This window comes from Crocuta crocuta, unplaced genomic scaffold (assembly GCF_008692635.1).
Source record: "Crocuta crocuta isolate KB4526 unplaced genomic scaffold, BGI_CrCroc_1.0 scaffold124, whole genome shotgun sequence".
Classification (NCBI taxonomy): Eukaryota; Metazoa; Chordata; class Mammalia; order Carnivora; family Hyaenidae; genus Crocuta; species Crocuta crocuta.
In genome coordinates this window covers 5,523,382-5,540,133 of record NW_027551573.1, presented here as the reverse complement: position 1 = coordinate 5,540,133, position 16,752 = coordinate 5,523,382, and the positions used below count along the sequence as shown (strand labels likewise).

The 16,752-nt window shown below is 35.2% G+C and overlaps 1 protein-coding gene across 8 annotated transcripts in view; it reads left to right on the top strand.

The window, feature by feature from the left end:
• Positions 1 to 16,752, top strand: part of CHD9 (chromodomain helicase DNA binding protein 9) — a 160,068-nt gene that overhangs the window by 74,156 nt on the left and 69,160 nt on the right. For all 8 annotated transcript variants that reach the window (XM_077751354.1, XM_077751353.1, XM_077751352.1 and 5 more), the window contains exons 10-16: positions 1,969 to 2,090; positions 5,451 to 5,694; positions 9,590 to 9,766; positions 10,914 to 11,057; positions 11,178 to 11,433; positions 12,492 to 12,702; positions 14,537 to 14,732. In XM_077751354.1, the coding sequence (XP_077607480.1) occupies positions 1,969 to 2,090; positions 5,451 to 5,694; positions 9,590 to 9,766; positions 10,914 to 11,057; positions 11,178 to 11,433; positions 12,492 to 12,702; positions 14,537 to 14,732 (1,350 nt within the window). The remainder of the gene's footprint in view (positions 1 to 1,968; positions 2,091 to 5,450; positions 5,695 to 9,589; positions 9,767 to 10,913; positions 11,058 to 11,177; positions 11,434 to 12,491; positions 12,703 to 14,536; positions 14,733 to 16,752) is intronic.

Genomic DNA, 16,752 nt, shown 5'->3' with positions numbered 1-16,752 from the left:
CTGAGGTCAAAGGCGTTTGCCTGCTTTCTCCTCTAGGATTTTGATGGCTTCCTGCCTTACATTTAAGTCTTTCATCCATTTTGAGTTTATTTTTGTGTGTGATGTTAGAAAGTGGTCTAGTTTCATTGTTCTGCATGTCGCTGTCCAGTTTTCCCAGCACCATTTGCTGAAGAGACTGTCTTTATTCCATTGGATATTCTTTCCTGCTTTGCCAAAGATTAGTTGGCCATACATTTGTGGGTCCATTTCTGGGTTCTGTATTCTGTTCCTTTGTTCTAAGTGTCTGTTTTTATGCCAGTACCATACTGTCTTGATGATTACAGCTTTGTAAATATAGCTTGAAGTCCAGGATTGTGATGCCTTCAGCTTTGGTTTTCTTTTTCCAGATTGCTTTGGCTATTCGGGGTCTTTTCAGTTTCCATACAAATTTTAGAATTGTTTGTTCTAGCTCTGTGAAGAATGCTAGTGTTATTTTGATAGGGATTGGTAGGTCTATGATGAATTTTTAGTTAATTTTTGTATATAGTACATGTACGGATCAAAGCTCATTTTTTGCTATGGGTATCCTGTTGTTTTAGCATCAATTGGGGGGGGAGGGGGATAAGTATCTTTAGTCCACTAAGTTGCCTGTCCTACTTTGTCAAAAGTCTATGGATTTAATACATGTGGGTGTATTTTTGAATGCTGTGTCCTGTTCCACTGATCTATTTGTTATCTTTACACCAGTTCTACCCAGTCTTGATTCTTTAACTTTTACAAATCTTGAAATCATTACATAAATCCTCCAACTTTATTAATTCTCAGGGTGTTTGGGATATTTCTGGTCTTTTATATTTACATGTGGTTTTAGAATCAGCATGTCAATTTCTACAGCAACATTACTGGGATTTTGGTTGAGTTAGATTGAATCTGTTTTACAGTTGGAAGGAATTAACAACAATGTTGAGTCTCAGTCTCTGAGAGTCTGTTTATATACATCTTCTTTCATAATTTAATTTCTCTCAGCAGTGTTTTATAGTTTTAAATATACCATTACATGACTTTTGTGATATATCTTCCTAAATAGTGCGTATTTTGGATATTGTCCTACGATGGTATTTTTTAATGTGTTTATAATTGTTTCTACAATGGTAGGATATATTTTTCTGTATATTGATCTTATATCATGCAATCTTGCTAATAAAATCACTTTTTAGTTTAACTTTGTTGTAGATTCCATAGGATTTGTCCATAGACAAATCATGTCTTCTATGAATTTAGTTTTACCTCTTCATTTCTACTCTTAATGCCTTATTTCTTTTAATTGATTGCACATGTTAGAACCTGTAGTACAGTGTTGAATAAAAGTGGGGACAGTGGACATGCTTACCTTTTTCCAGTCTTAAGGAGAAAGCATTCAGTCTTTAACCATTAAGTATGATGTTAACTTTGGCTCTTTTCATAGATGTACCTTATCAGATGAGGAAGTTCCCATCTATTCAAACTTTAATTAGTATTTTTATCAGGAATAAGTGTTGGGCTTTTTAAATCCCTTTTCCACATCTTTTGAGATTACCTATTTTTGTTTTTAGTCTGTCTATCAACATTGATTAATTTTTAAATTTAAACTACCTTCCATTCCTTGGAAAAATTCACTTGGTCATGATCCTTTTCAATATTGGATCCCATTTGTTAAAATTGTGTTGTGAATTTTTGCTTCTGTATTCATTAGGATATTTGTAGTGAGTTTTTGTAGTATCATTGATTTTAGTATCAGGGCTTCATGGAATGAGTTGACATATGCTGCCTTCTTCATTTTTGTGGAAGAGTTTGTGCAGAACTAATTTCATCTTTAGATATTTGTAAAATTTTGTCATAACACCATATAATGTTATGTTTCTATAATTAAAAGCAATACTTTTACCATGTATGAGATATATGGAAGATTAAAAAATTCTGAAATACATCCTTCTTTGTTTCTCTACAAAGGATCGTCCTCCTGCTAATATTTGGAAAAAAATTGATCAATCCAGGGACTATAAAAATGGCAATCAACTCAGGGAATATCAACTGGAAGGACTCAACTGGCTCTTATTCAATTGGTACAATAGGTATGTAGTATATCTTAATAGAAGAAAATTTAGTGTGTTGTTTTATTATATGTGTCAAAATATGTTACGTAAGCTAAGTGCTGATGTTGCTATATTGTTACTTTCATGGAATTTTTATAATTGAACGTGAGAATACCTCAGGAAATTAGGTAAGTTATAATTTAGGATTTTGACTTCAGCTCTTTCCTTTAAAGGTACGCCAATCAGATGATTAATTAAGATGATTAATAATAAAATTTGAAATACCTTTCTTACTGTCACAAAAACATCTGTTATGTTACAGAATATTTTTCTCTTTATCAGTTTATACTGCTGTCTGCCAGAAATTGAATCTGATTAGTAAAGTGTGAGCAGTTATATCAGTAAGAATTAGGTAGGTCTGTTGTTTAAGTCTTCAAAGAAGCAGATTGTCCACAATTGATGAGGAGTAGAAATCAAAATATAAGGGGCGCCTGGGTGGCTCAGTCAGTGGAGCATGCAACTCTCTCAGTCTCAGGGTCATGAGTTCAAGCCCCACGCTGTGCATCGAGCCTACTTAAAAAAAAAAAGAAAAGAAATCAAAATATAAGAACCTAGTAATAAATTTGCCCCTTTAATTATTTTCCAAGTTGTTCAAAATGCTGTGGAATGTTATCTCACTTTTTTACTGAGAGGAAAAGATAATTGCAAAAGAAGTGAAAAACGGACCCATGATTGATAAAGTGTGGTGGCGTATACAAAAGAGCAAACAAAGCATTATTAGTAGTAATAATAGCAAAAATTTGATGATGCTTTTATTCAGAATCATTCTTCTGTGTTCTTACTCCTCACTTGGTTCTTCTGAGTTGTGGGGAGTAATGGGATAATGGGGAGTCATGAGACATAGTTACATGGAGTTAGGGGGGACCTGTTACCTCTCACAGCACTCTTTCTTCCAGTTTATATTTTCTAAATATTGACTATCATTTTTCCCAAGAGAACCTTCCAGGGAAAATAGTTAACAGAATGTTGGTTTACTTGTATTCCCGCATCAGTACCTTTCCCCATGTGCTCCATTGCTTGTTTTAAACTTTCAACACTTCCCTCAGGCCCTCTATCACAGCCCGGCCCTCCTCCCCTGTGTGACTGCTCCACAGAGGAGCCCGGCCCGCCTCCACAGTCAGGCTCACTTCGTAGCTTTTCTTACCTGGTCCTCATGTCCCGGAAGTTAAAAGGTGCCTCCCCAGGACAAAGGCTCAGGCTGCCACCTTCGTTCTTGACATGCAGCTTACCCAGTTTTCTCAGGACCTCACTTCTGTCCACTCTCCCCCCACTCCCACATCTTCAAGCCCTCTCAAGACTAGTGCTGTCCCTTCACTCTGCCAACAAATCTGGGTTTAACCTGTCATAGAAATACAAGAAAGAAAAAGATAAACCTTCTCTTCTTGGCTCTGTTTCCCCGTCTGGCTGCCTTGAGCCCTCTTTGTAATTTCTAGGAAGGACAGCCCATACAGACTCTTCCCATTTCCTCATCTCTAGCTCTCTTTAAACCTGTTGTTTGGATTTGATTCTCTATGTTTGTAATGCTCTGTTTCCCAATCCGCGGGGTACTTTTTAGCCCTAATTTACTGTGTCCTTGCTGCTGTGGGTATTAGTTGCTCCTTCTCTAAACTTTCCCCCATTTTTGCCCCCAGCAGCTTCCATAGTGTGACTCTGTCCAGACCCTGTGACTTTCAGGTCTGCTGGTTTTCCTTCTTCTGCCTACCCTTTCAGTGTTGCTTTTCTTCCTGAAGTTCCTCTTTTGCTCTCTGCTAGTACAGGTTTGTTCTCCACACCCTGCCTGTGCCTTCACTTATCAACAACATCCTAATGGTCTCCTATCTCTATCTCTAACTAAGGCCTTGAACTCACTCCAAGCCCTTATTTCTGTTTGCCTCTTGTTATCCTTAAAGTCTATCTCACCAACTCTTTAAACACAAAATTCAAAATTAACCGTATCATTTCCTGATTCCTCCATACCAAACTTATTCTTCCTCCATATTTTGTATTTCAGTTAAGAATAACATGATTCATGGGCACCTGGCCAGCTCAGTCAGTAGAGCATGCAACTCTTGATCTCAGGATTATGAGTTCATGCCCCATGTTGGGCATGGAGCCCACTTAAAAAATAATAATACTAATAATGCAATTCGTTTAGTCACCCAGACTCAAATCTGGCTGTCATCCAACACCATGTATATCTGGTTTGGCCACTAAGTCCAAATCATTCCAAATCATAATTAACTTTCTCTCCTCTTTGTCCCCCCCTCCCTTAGTCCAAGTGGCCACCATTGTTTCCTGCATTATTACAGTACTTCGCCAATTAGTGTCCCAGCTTCTAGTCACCTCACCTTCGAATAACCACAGCAGAACCTGAGTAAACTTCAAAATACAAACCCAGTCTCATCATGTTTCTTTAAAACTTTTCACTGACTCCCATTGTATAACACAATGATGTCTAACCTTCTTTATGTATGACCTCTTCATATCTTAGTAATACCCTCCTCGTTTTACCCTCATCTCAAAATCATATTTGTAGTCTCCCAGTTGATCTTGTTCTTCATACCTCTACTCCTTGGCTGTGCTCTCTGGCAAAATCCTACCTGTTACTAACCTCCTCTCTGAAAGGGATCTCTTCTACCATCTCTTTTTGCCAGAGTTGGACCCTTACTCTTCTGAGCTTCTTAATAAACTTCACTCTGATGATTCTCAACTGGCCATATATTACCATCATCTGTGGAACTTTTTTCAAAAAAAAAAATTGTAGGTGCTTTTATCCTACTCCATTCACATTGAATCATAATGTGTAGAAGGAAAGCCCTGGGTATCTGTGTTTCTTTCAGGCTTTTACATTCTTCTAATGCATAGCCCAAGTTGAAAATCAGTGCTGTATTTGTGCTTCTGTGATAGCACATTGCATGACTATTTATTTATTTATTTGCATGTCTGCTTCTTTGATAGATATAAGCCCCTGGAAGGCAGAGAACATGTTCTATTTCTTTTGTATCCCATCTTCTCATACTGTCCCTGAGATATAGAAGGTATTTAATAGTTGCTTCCTGAAAAAATTCTACATGTAGTTTGCCTTCCTCTTGCCATTTCATCCTTTGACAAAATGATACCTCTAACAGGTGATATCTTTATTTTGGAGCTACAAAAATCTAGTTTTCCCTCTTCAGGATGATAATAAGATTATAATTTTATATATATAAATAATGATATGTATTTTAGCAACTTTTATGTTTTTACAGATGCAAGTATTTTAACTTGATCTTTGCTCATTTTTGTATATTTATCTTTAAGAACATTGTAGTGTACAGAAAAACCCAATGTATATATGGACGATATATTTGTTTATTTCAGACGAAACTGCATTTTAGCAGATGAAATGGGTCTTGGCAAAACCATTCAATCAATTACATTCCTCTACGAAATCCTTCTGACTGGTATAAGAGGACCTTTCCTGATTATTGCTCCACTTTCTACTATTGCAAACTGGGAGAGAGAATTCCGTACATGGACTGATATTAATGTTGTGGTTTATCATGGGAGCCTGATTAGCAGACAGATGATACAGCAATATGAGATGTACTTCAGGGACTCACAGGTGTGTTGCTGGTGATTTTGTTCGTTGTTTGAAAGGTCAGGTTTGAAAAAGCTAATTACTACACATTCATTATTTTCAAATTTAGGATGGATTTTATTTGCCTACCAACATCTTACTTAGTTCAGTCTTTTTATTTGCCCTATCTATTTTCCAGTAAATTTTAGTAGCTGAAGAGAACAATGACAAGGAATTAGGTTCATGTTCTAGTTCACTATAAAGTGTGCTGATTTATACAAATGTACTAAATTTGATTATAGCCCTAATTCTTCAACTAGAATAGTTGTTTTCCTAATTGCTTTTAAATGCATATTAAATTTATTTTTAGAATTATATCTTTCTCTTTGATCATCCTCCAGTTTTTTCCCTCCATTTTAAGAATTTAAATCTTCAGTGAACACAGTGGGTTTACATGCTTATTCATATGAAACCATAGGTTCTCTTTCATGTTCAAAGGATTTTGATTTTTAGACATATTTTAAAGTTTGGCTTGTTTGTTTTGTATGCAGATACAAGCACACCTCTATATCTTTTTCCCCTTTGGATTGGTTATTCCAGTACTCTGGCGGTTTGGTGGCTTTCTTCTCCCCCTGAATCCTAAAGGAACATTTTCTGTTTTACTTTGGTCTCTTATTCTTTAACAGGAGACTTCTTATTTTTCAACTAAATACACACAACATAAAATTAAGAGATGACATCATAATAAAGAATTTTCTAGCAGAAAGTTCAGTCTAGAAAGCATTACGTGCTAGTTGCAGTTCTGAGTGGTAATAGGACTCTTTTAGATTAAGAATTTTATTAAGAAAAAAGTCAATAAAAACACAGTTCACACAAAATTATACTTTTTAATTGGAATAGGTTTATTGCCTCAAACTCTGCCTCAGTAGCACCTTAACATTTTATTTTTCTTTCACTAATTCTTTTATTTTATAAGAATCATTATAACATATAGCCCGGTCAAGGGATATGATGCAGGTTGAAGTAAGGTAATTACCTTACCTAAGTAAGGTAAGCTGGGTAAGCACCCAGCTTTCTACTGCTTTTCTTCCCAATTGTAACAGATTTTCTACCTATTGGAGGCTGAGAATGGATGAATTGATTTAGTTCCTTCAACCTCATTGTCCCTCTTTTATGGTTGAAACAATTACATTTCCTATGAAATTAAGCATCTGTTTAACCCCTTAGTTATTCCTCAGTTTTATTGAAACTGTCACCTTTGTACCTTTCAAGCCTATGACATTTCAGTTGGATTATAGTTTGATTTCCTTCTATAGTGTTTTATTCTTCCCAATCATTTGTAGAATTTAAGAGCTGTATGGTATCATAGAATATATACAGAGAAGGTATAATTAAAATTTTAGGAGTTTAAAGATGTTTAACAGGGTTATAATTTTAATATATGTCTCATATGAACTTGATATAAACATGATAACCAAAACACTAAAAGATTCTTGATGTGTTATAAACTGAATAGAATATATTAAATATTATATTTTTGTTGTAAATGTTATACGTTCTAGAAGAATACTTTCTAACAGGTTGAAAATTTTTAAAGGTAAAAATGTTTCCTTTAAAAATGAAATAAATAGAATTGTGCTTTAAATACAGATTTAACTTTGAGCTAACTCTTTCAGGTATATTTTAACATAAATTAATTAAATATGTACCTTCTGCTTTTTCGACTTATTTAATAGCTTGACATCATAGTAGTAATAAAATTATGCTAACATTTTCTGACTTACCCTGAAAAAAGTAACAGAGATAAGAACACTAATAATCACAAACATTTATTGAGTATTTATCATGTGCCAGGCAGTATGCCTTACATTTTAGATACAGTATTTCACTTACTATTTGTAATGCCTACCTTGTAAATAGGTAATAACATTAGCCCCATTTATAAATGAAACTGAGGTAGAAAGAAGTTATATAGTTTTCTCCAAAATCCCAGCAAAACTAGGATTAATAAACCCAGGTTACTTAGACTCAAAAGCTCTTATTCTTAAACATTTTGTTTCCCTTTAACTGAAAGCATTCTATCCCAGGTTGTTAGAGCTGTATAAATGCCATGGCCTTAAACTTTACTCCTGTTCTAATAATAATCTACTGGATCAATTTGATGGCCATGATATATTTCAATAGTAGGAATTAAACTCTAAATCAGAATATACAATCTTTCTTAACCCTTCATTTCTCCTGATCCCTAATAGTTTTCAGTTGATAGTTTTTAGTTTTCAGTCCCATTTAAATATTCCCTTGACTTGGCTTCCAGGATATTGTACTGTCCTATATCATCACCCATTCTTTCTCAAGCCCCTTTTATTGGTTCCTTTTTATCTTCCCTATCTGAACTTGGGGGTGACCCAGAGCTCTGTCTTCAGATACTTACATATCCATACTCATTCCATCAGAGGTTCCATTCAGTCCTACAACTTGAATCCCATCTATACTGCTAGAAACTCCCAAATCTTATCACAAACTCTCTCCTCTTTCCTGAATTCCAGAGTCCTATCCAAATGCCTGTTCAGCTATTCCACTTGGATATCTAGTAGTTGTCTCAAATATAACATGTCCAAAATTCTGAATTTTCTCTTCGTAGTGAATAGTAGCACCACCTTCTGGTTGTTCAAGCTAAAAAATTCTGCAGTTAAGCTTGAATACTCTTTTTATCTCATTTTATACCTATCCTTTAGCAAATCCTGTGGGCTCTCCCTTCAAAATACATCTAGAACTGAATATTTCTCATGACTTCCAATGATGCTCTCTTGCTTGGATTAATATGGCAGTCCCTTAACTGTCTCTATGATCTATCCTTGGCCTCTTTCAGACTATTTTTTCCCTTAAATGGTCTCTATCATCTGTCCTTAGCCTCTTTCAGACTATTTTTACCACAGAAGCCAAAACTATTCTTTTAAAATATATGTCAAACCATGGCACTTCTTGTCCCAAAACCCTCCAATAGCTTCTTGCTCAGAGAAAGAACTAAGTCCTTAGTACACTTTCAAGTCTGAGTACAGCTTCATCCCCTCCACACTCAATGGGTTTCAACCACTCGGCATTCTTACTATTATGTGAAGACGGCCAAAGATACTCCCACATGAGGGCCTTCACACTTGGCTACTCCTTCCAAGAATGCTTTCTCCGCTAGACCTCTGGGTATCACCTGGGTTTCTCCCTCATCTTCAGGACTTTGCTCAAATGTCACTTCTTAGTAATGGCCTCCCAGCCAATTCATAACATTATAGTGGTAACCTCTGATCCCATACTTACTCTTTATCCCAGTTTTATTTCACAGCCCTTAGTACTTCCTAACTTAAAAAAAATTTTTTTTTTCTTAATGGCTATGTGGCATTTGAATCATTGGAATGTAAGTTCCACTTGGATAATTATTTGTATTTTATTTACTGCCATATCTCCAGCATCTAGAACAAGGTCTGGCACATAGACACTCAATAAATATTTGCTGAATGAACAACTCAGGTGGTTAATTTTGATGTCAACTATTTATTTGCCATTGATGTGTGAATGCATGGCTATAAACAATAAACACTCAAATTGAAATTTTACTGGCCAGTTTTGTAATGGCCATTTCTTTCTTGATCTAAAATTATTACTATAACTCTTAAAAACTATAAAACATTTTATCAGGGAATACTTATTTGAATATAATTATAAATTAAATCATTGTGTTGGTATACATTTTTTATTATTCTTGAAAACACTAATACAGTTTTAATGCTAAACCTCATTTAAAGAAAATATATGCATATATAAAAATTTCAGTGGAAAATGTTTTGTAGCAGATGTCTTTAGATGTGTTTGTATGCAATTTGACAGGAATTAAAAATTGTGATGAAGACATTCTAGCAAATTACTGTATTTGATAATAAATTTCTAGGGGCGTATCATTCGAGGAGCTTACAGATTCCAAGCCATCATCACCACTTTTGAAATGATTCTTGGTGGCTGTGGAGAGCTTAATGCAATTGAATGGCGTTGTGTGATTATTGATGAAGCACATAGGTTAAAAAATAAAAATTGTAAACTTCTTGAAGGTCTGAAGCTCATGAATCTGGTAAGTAACTTATCATTATTTTGACTTCATTCAGTTTCCTAGCTACGTAGTGAAATGCAGAGGAAGAGAACTAACGCTAAACGTACTCCTTTTTCAATTTTAAAGTATGGGTATATCTGATTTCGGTCTGTGCTGAGGTTTTTTTTATGTTTCCTGTTTTGGTTTAATTACTAAGGAACAAAATTTCACATGCTTAGCATATGTTGGTTATAATTAATAAATGGGATTTTTAAAAGTCATCTTCTTGCTAGTGTGTTTGCTTATTTCAAATCTGAGTCTTTTGCATTTTTTTAACATTTTCATTTCATTAACTTCACATAATTAGTACATGGACCCCTGAACAAATAACTCCAGTATGCAAAACTACATACAAGAAAGCATTGAAGTCCTCCTTTTTAATCCCCATTGATACCCACCCTGTAGTTCCACTCCCTGCTCCAGTATTTATAGATTAGTGTGTGTCTTTCTAGACTGAACATTTACTGCCATATACATGCTTATGCAGATATACAGGTACACATACAAATATTTAGCTTGGGAATTTTAGAGATACTGTCAAATCAAATTTTAAAAGATAATTCATACTATCATTAGAAATACCTTGTCTGTTTCCTATTACTATTATATTTAATTTGTAATGCAACTCTAGTTTAGAAGCATGTTCCAGTCAGCTCTTCATATTGTTGCATTGTAGCCTTAATGATCTGAGAATTGTTCTTCTGTGAAGTCAAGTGATGATCAGCCACATTACAAAGAATGAGAACCATTTTGTGTACAAATCACCATACCAAGAATGGTTGAGTACAGAAGAAACAAATACTTTCTTTGTACTTGAAAGGTCTAGTTCTTTGAGAAAATCTAAAATATGCTTCTTAATTATTTAGAACTTTTCTTTTAAAGCATGAATAAGTAAAAATAACCTGCAGAGAGAAGTATTACGAGAATGATAATAGTTTTTCAAAAGGCAATTGAGAAAGTAAATTAGTGAAGATTTGTGAATAGCGATGTATTTTGAGTTGACTCTTAAAAATTATGGTTGGAAAAGATACTTACTTTTGAAAAACACTGAATATTTGATAACCTGTGTCAGCTTTCATATAATTTTAGTACTGTGGTATGTGACATGAATTCTTCTTGCTTCATGTAGGAACACAAGGTGCTTTTGACTGGCACGCCTCTCCAAAATACAGTTGAAGAACTATTCAGTCTTCTTCACTTTCTAGAACCTTTAAGGTTTCCTTCTGAATCAACATTTATGCAAGAATTTGGGGACCTCAAGACAGAAGAACAGGTATCCTCCTTGGTCTTTGTAAACAGATGCATCAAATCTCTTATCACTGTGATTGTGTATATGTATTTGTAACTAAATGCGCATATACGCTATGTATCTTTTCGTCATTTTCTTATACAGGTGCAAAAACTTCAGGCTATCCTGAAACCCATGATGTTGAGGCGATTGAAAGAAGATGTGGAGAAGAAGCTGGCACCAAAGGAAGAAACGATCATTGAAGTGGAACTTACTAACATTCAAAAGAAATACTATCGGGCTATTTTGGAGAAGAACTTCTCCTTTTTATCCAAAGGAGCAGGGCAGACCAATGTGCCTAACTTGGTCAATACCATGATGGAGCTCAGGAAGTGCTGCAATCATCCATATCTTATCAAAGGTAGCTATAAAGGATTACAAGCAAATACTATTTCTTTGAACAAGTGCTCATGAATAAACAACAGCAACAACAACAACCAACAGTAGCAGTGGCTATTACAAGGAAAGGCAGTGACGCACCACTCTGGTGTTTGAGCATCTGGCTGCCCCATGATCACATGTGAGGTTGCAGGGGCAGGACTTGCCTTCGGTCTACTGTGGACTGGAATTTCCCCTACAGTAGAATCCTCCTTGTGGGCAGAGACAGCACAGCCTACTTTTGGGCCTCTGGATTTACATTTTTCTTCTTCCTGGTCTCTTTGCAGTCCAGGTCTCCAGTTAGTGTCTCAGTTTTTGCGCTGTAATCATGTTCCTTTTTAAAGTCTTATTAGGTTCTCTACTAACATTCTCTCTGTAAATCTTTTCACTTACTCCTAGGAATATAATCCCATCCTTATCTAAGACATGTGGCTTCTTAGCCCTGTAACGAACTCTTTTTCAGTCCTGTTATTCTTTAATGACCAGACAGGCAGAGAGCCTTTAATAGTGCTGAGACTCTCTGGAGGAAGAATGCATCACAAAGACCTATAACTTGACTTCCCTTTTAATTGTCTTTGTTTTCATGGCCATGAGGACACCCATAGACACATCCAGATTAATTGCGATCACCCTCTGTGATGATCATTGTCCTGTCAGTATTTAAATAATAGATGTTTGTTTAAAAATATATGTTTACTCACCTATGATTAGGACCATATTTTCATTAATTCTTTCCCTAATAGCATTCATTAAATATTTAGGAAACATAAATTTGTATAAGGCGTTTGCCAGGGCTCTGGACAGATAATAAGATGCTTTAAGACATTGCCCATATCCTCAGTGAAATTATAGTCTGGTGTTGGTGGATGTTTAGTCACAAACATAAATAATACTAATAAAAACAGTCTACCTCTCATCAGAAAAGTTTAATGTGTTACAAAAGCACAGAGGAGCACTAATTTTGATTTGTTTTTAAAAGAGAGCAACCGGGAGCTGCCTGCATTTGTGCACTGATGCTGTCTTCTTACGCGTCTTTGACAGGTGCTGAGGAGAAAATACTTGGAGAATTTAGGGATACGTATAATCCAGCTGCTTCTGATTTTCATCTTCAAGCAATGATCCAGTCTGCTGGTAAATTGGTCCTTATAGATAAATTGCTTCCCAAAATGAAAGCCGGAGGTCACAAAGTGCTCATCTTCTCTCAGATGGTACGCTGCCTTGACATCCTGGAGGACTATCTCATTCATAAAAGGTAAGGCATGTGACTCAGCCACTGAATTATACTATGAATTACACTCCATATATGCCGCTAAGGACTTGGAGTCACTGTACTGTAATCCAGCTTTACTCACACCTTTCTCTTTTTCTAGGTAAGAATCCATTTAATTTGTGAGTAAGGATTCCTTAAGGTTATGTGTCACATGCTCTTCTATGTATGCTGCCCATGGTAGGCAGGGCTAAGGAGACTGATTAAGTGAACTTTGTTAATTGATGGATGTCTGTTTTCCTAGGAATGGCTTTTTAGTGTACATTTTACTTGATTTGTGAATCTTGTAGTAATGACTCTTTAAATGGGCTTATAACCCTCTTCAAAAATTAAAAAAAAACATGGTTCAACACCTTTCCAGATCTTTCATTGTAGTTAGAACCTGAACTTAATGGACTTTCACTCTTGCCATTTACCGTATGACACTTGTCCATGCTTTAATCCTTCTTCATTTGTTTAATGTGGAGTTTTGTGTTCTTTTGGTGCATGACAATAAATCTTAAATATTGTCTAATCAGTATTTAGATAAAAAGGATATTTATCGTAGGATATGTTCTCAGAACATTCATGGTCCAGTCAGATACTGACATATTTCCATAAAAGGGAATCCGCAGATGCAGCTGTGGATTTTAGTTCAGCGAATTTTGACCCTTATAGATAAGTAAAGGCCTATACTAGTTTAGATTATCAGAAATTCTGTAGTTCATTTTTATTTCTTATATTATTTCTAGTTCTATTTTAAGTTTCAGGGTTCCACTCCTTTAGTCTGCTTCCAAAATGTGTATTATTCTCAACTTTATAGAAGATAAAGGTGCAGTATTCCTAAGAATAGCTCTTCTTACATTTTCTTTATCTTCTTACACGAAGAACTATATAAGATAAAGATGAATCTCATGGAAAACCCCAAATTTCTTTAATGTCACAAGTCTTGTTCCCAGAAGCCACACCCCCATTTCAGAGGCCCCATGTTCAGAGACAACAGTGAGCTCCTGCCGAGACTCTAGTAAATTATTTGTGTAAAGAGGTGCATTGAACCAGAACAGGTGTGGCAAATGTGTGTATTCCTCTCCTAGTTCCTAAAATTTAGTGTATTCTAATTTTAATGGTGTCTATGAGTTTCTGAATTTTATGTAAATGAGGAAAGATAAAAGAAGTTAAAAGTTAGTTCTTAACAGTAATAGTAATGACTCTAAAGAATTAGCATCCTACAGCATGATTTGGAATGACCCAGAAAACTTTGAATTTTTTGAAGCAAAGTCTTAATGTTTCATATTGTTAATATCTTGGAAATTTGTTAAATGTTGTTGAAAGTTGTATTACTATTTTCAGATCCTTTTAATAAGCAGACTTGTTTAAAAAGTTGGAGAAAAAAAAGAATTAGCATTATAGTTTGCCCTTGATAGATATGTAGCTGTGGTCAAGTATATCTCGAGAGAATAACATGATTGAGACAGAGAAACATCGGTAGATTTCTTGAGGCTTTATGAAAGTCTTTGATTCTTGTAAAAAAATCATTTATTATAATGAGATCAGCAAAGTAGTTTTTCATGTTTTTTTAAATTCCAGCTACTGAAAATGATATGATGGTATTTTACCTATACATCAAGAATGCAAAGATTTTTTATCTTTATAATACTTTATATTTTCTCCCTACCACCAACACCAAGAGTTAAAAAACCATAGAAACTGGTTAGGGTGATATTGCTTATTGATTTTATAGTAAATTAATGTTGCAGGAAAACTGACTTTACATTTGATAGAATGTATCTTTATTTTCATTATATTCATCTAATTAAATTTATGCCATTTCATTTGATAGATATTTATATGAGCGAATTGATGGAAGAGTCAGAGGGAATCTGCGACAAGCTGCTATAGATCGATTTAGTAAACCTGACTCAGATCGATTTGTTTTCCTTCTGTGCACCCGAGCTGGTGGGTTGGGCATCAACTTAACTGCTGCTGACACGTGTATAATTTTTGATTCTGATTGGAATCCCCAGAATGACCTACAGGTAAAATACATTTCTTGGCTCAGAGAATTAAATTTCTTTTTAGGGGGGCACCTGGCTGACTCAGTCGGTTAAGCATCCAACTCTTGGTTTCAGTTCGGTAATGATCTTACGGTTTGTGAATTTCAGAGGTGCATCGCACTCTGTGCTGACAGTGCAGAGCCTGCTTAGCATTCTCTCTCTCCCTCCCCCTTTGCCCCTCCACACTCTCTTTCTCTCTCTCTTTCAAAAATAAAAGATTAAATAAATAAATAAATAAATAAATTTCTTTTTTNGGAACGCATGAACCATGAGATCATGACCTGAGCTGAAGTCGGACGCCGACTGAGCCACCCAGGTGCCCCCCACCTCTTGTGTTTTTATCTGAATAAACTATTATGTAGGTTTCCCTAAGAAAATAAGTTAAATGATCTTAATTTGAATTTAATGATTAAATATATTTATTTAGATTATGTATCTTCTAATTAGGTTTACCTGCTTGAGTACAGTATTTGTTTGAGCCTATTATGTAAATTTGAGAGAGCTGTAAGAATAACTTCTTGGCAATAAATAAAAATCTCAGAATCTTAGTTTCTGAAAAGTGAGCACTTATCCTAATTTCACCTTCTCAATCTTCATATAATGTAGTATGCATAGAATTAAGATCTAATAGGCGATGCCTTTTTAGGAAATTCTATACAGAATTAAGGTGTACGTGTAAGTTAAGACAATACTTGAATCTCAAAGAAACAGGAATATTAATAGAGTGATCAAATAGCATCAGAGTATGCAGAAGATAAGCATCTAGGAAAGATATGAGAACATAAGAGGTATTTTTCTCTTCTTGGTAGTCTTTATTGTATTGCAATTAATACTATTGCTTTAGGTAATTATAATTCTAAATACAATAAATTGTTACTGAGAATAAACCTGGCCTACTAAAAAATAAGATTTTAACAGCTCCATTTGCGTAACTATATGTAATCTAGTTCAAAATATCAAAGATCCAGAATTAATAGGTGGGACTAACTCTTTCTGTAGAAGGCCATTTCGTAAATATTTTGGGCTTTTTGTGCGCCAAATAAGGTCTCTGCCACCCATTCTTTGTTGTTTGTTTTTATAGTTGCTTAAAAGTGTAAAAGCCAGGGCACCTGGGGTTTAGTCGATTGAGTGTCCGACTTTGGCTCAGGTCATTATCTCATGGTTTGGGAGTTTGAGCCCCATGTCAGGCTCTGTGCCGACAGCTCCAAGCCTGAAGCCTGCTTCAGATCCTGTCTCCCTCTCTCTCTGCCCCTCTCCCACTTGTACTCTCTCTTTCTTTCAAAAATAAACAAACATTAAAAAAATTTTTTTTAAGTGTAAAAGCCATTCTTAGTTGGCAGGCCAGATTTGGTCCATAAGATGTAGTTTAACAATCTGTAGGATAAACCCAAACCATAATTATTTGCCTTTCAGATACATATTTATACCTAAAATTATCTACAGTGCATGTGATGTTCTAAAAGTTAATCTAACATCAAATCATGAAATCACATTACAGAACCTGAGGAAGAACTGGAAAAACTACATCAGATTCCCTAACTTCTCCTTCTAACTTGGTTTTTCCTACTTACGTAGATCTAATCTTTATAGGCTAATGAAAAATTTGGCCTCTTATACTTTCACTAGATCTGGACCAAGGTTTTTGACTCAGAATTCTGAGTTCTAAAGAGCATGAGAGAATAAAGATGTCAACAAAGAGTATAACATCAGTCCCACCTATAAATTGTAAAGCTGCAATTTTTGATTTAGTCTTCTGAAGGTAATGGAAAGGTGATTAATAATTTGGGAGAAAAACCATTCATTCTGTGGAAACTTTAGAGTCTAAATTTATTACATAGATTTTAAGTTTAGGGGCATCTGGGTGGACTCAGTCGGTGAAGTGTCTGACTCTTGATTGAGGCTCAGGTCATAGTCTCACAGTTCATAAGATCGAGCCCTGCATCAGGCTGTCTGCTGATATCGTGGAGCCTGCTTAAGATTCTCTCTCTCTGCCTGTCCCCTG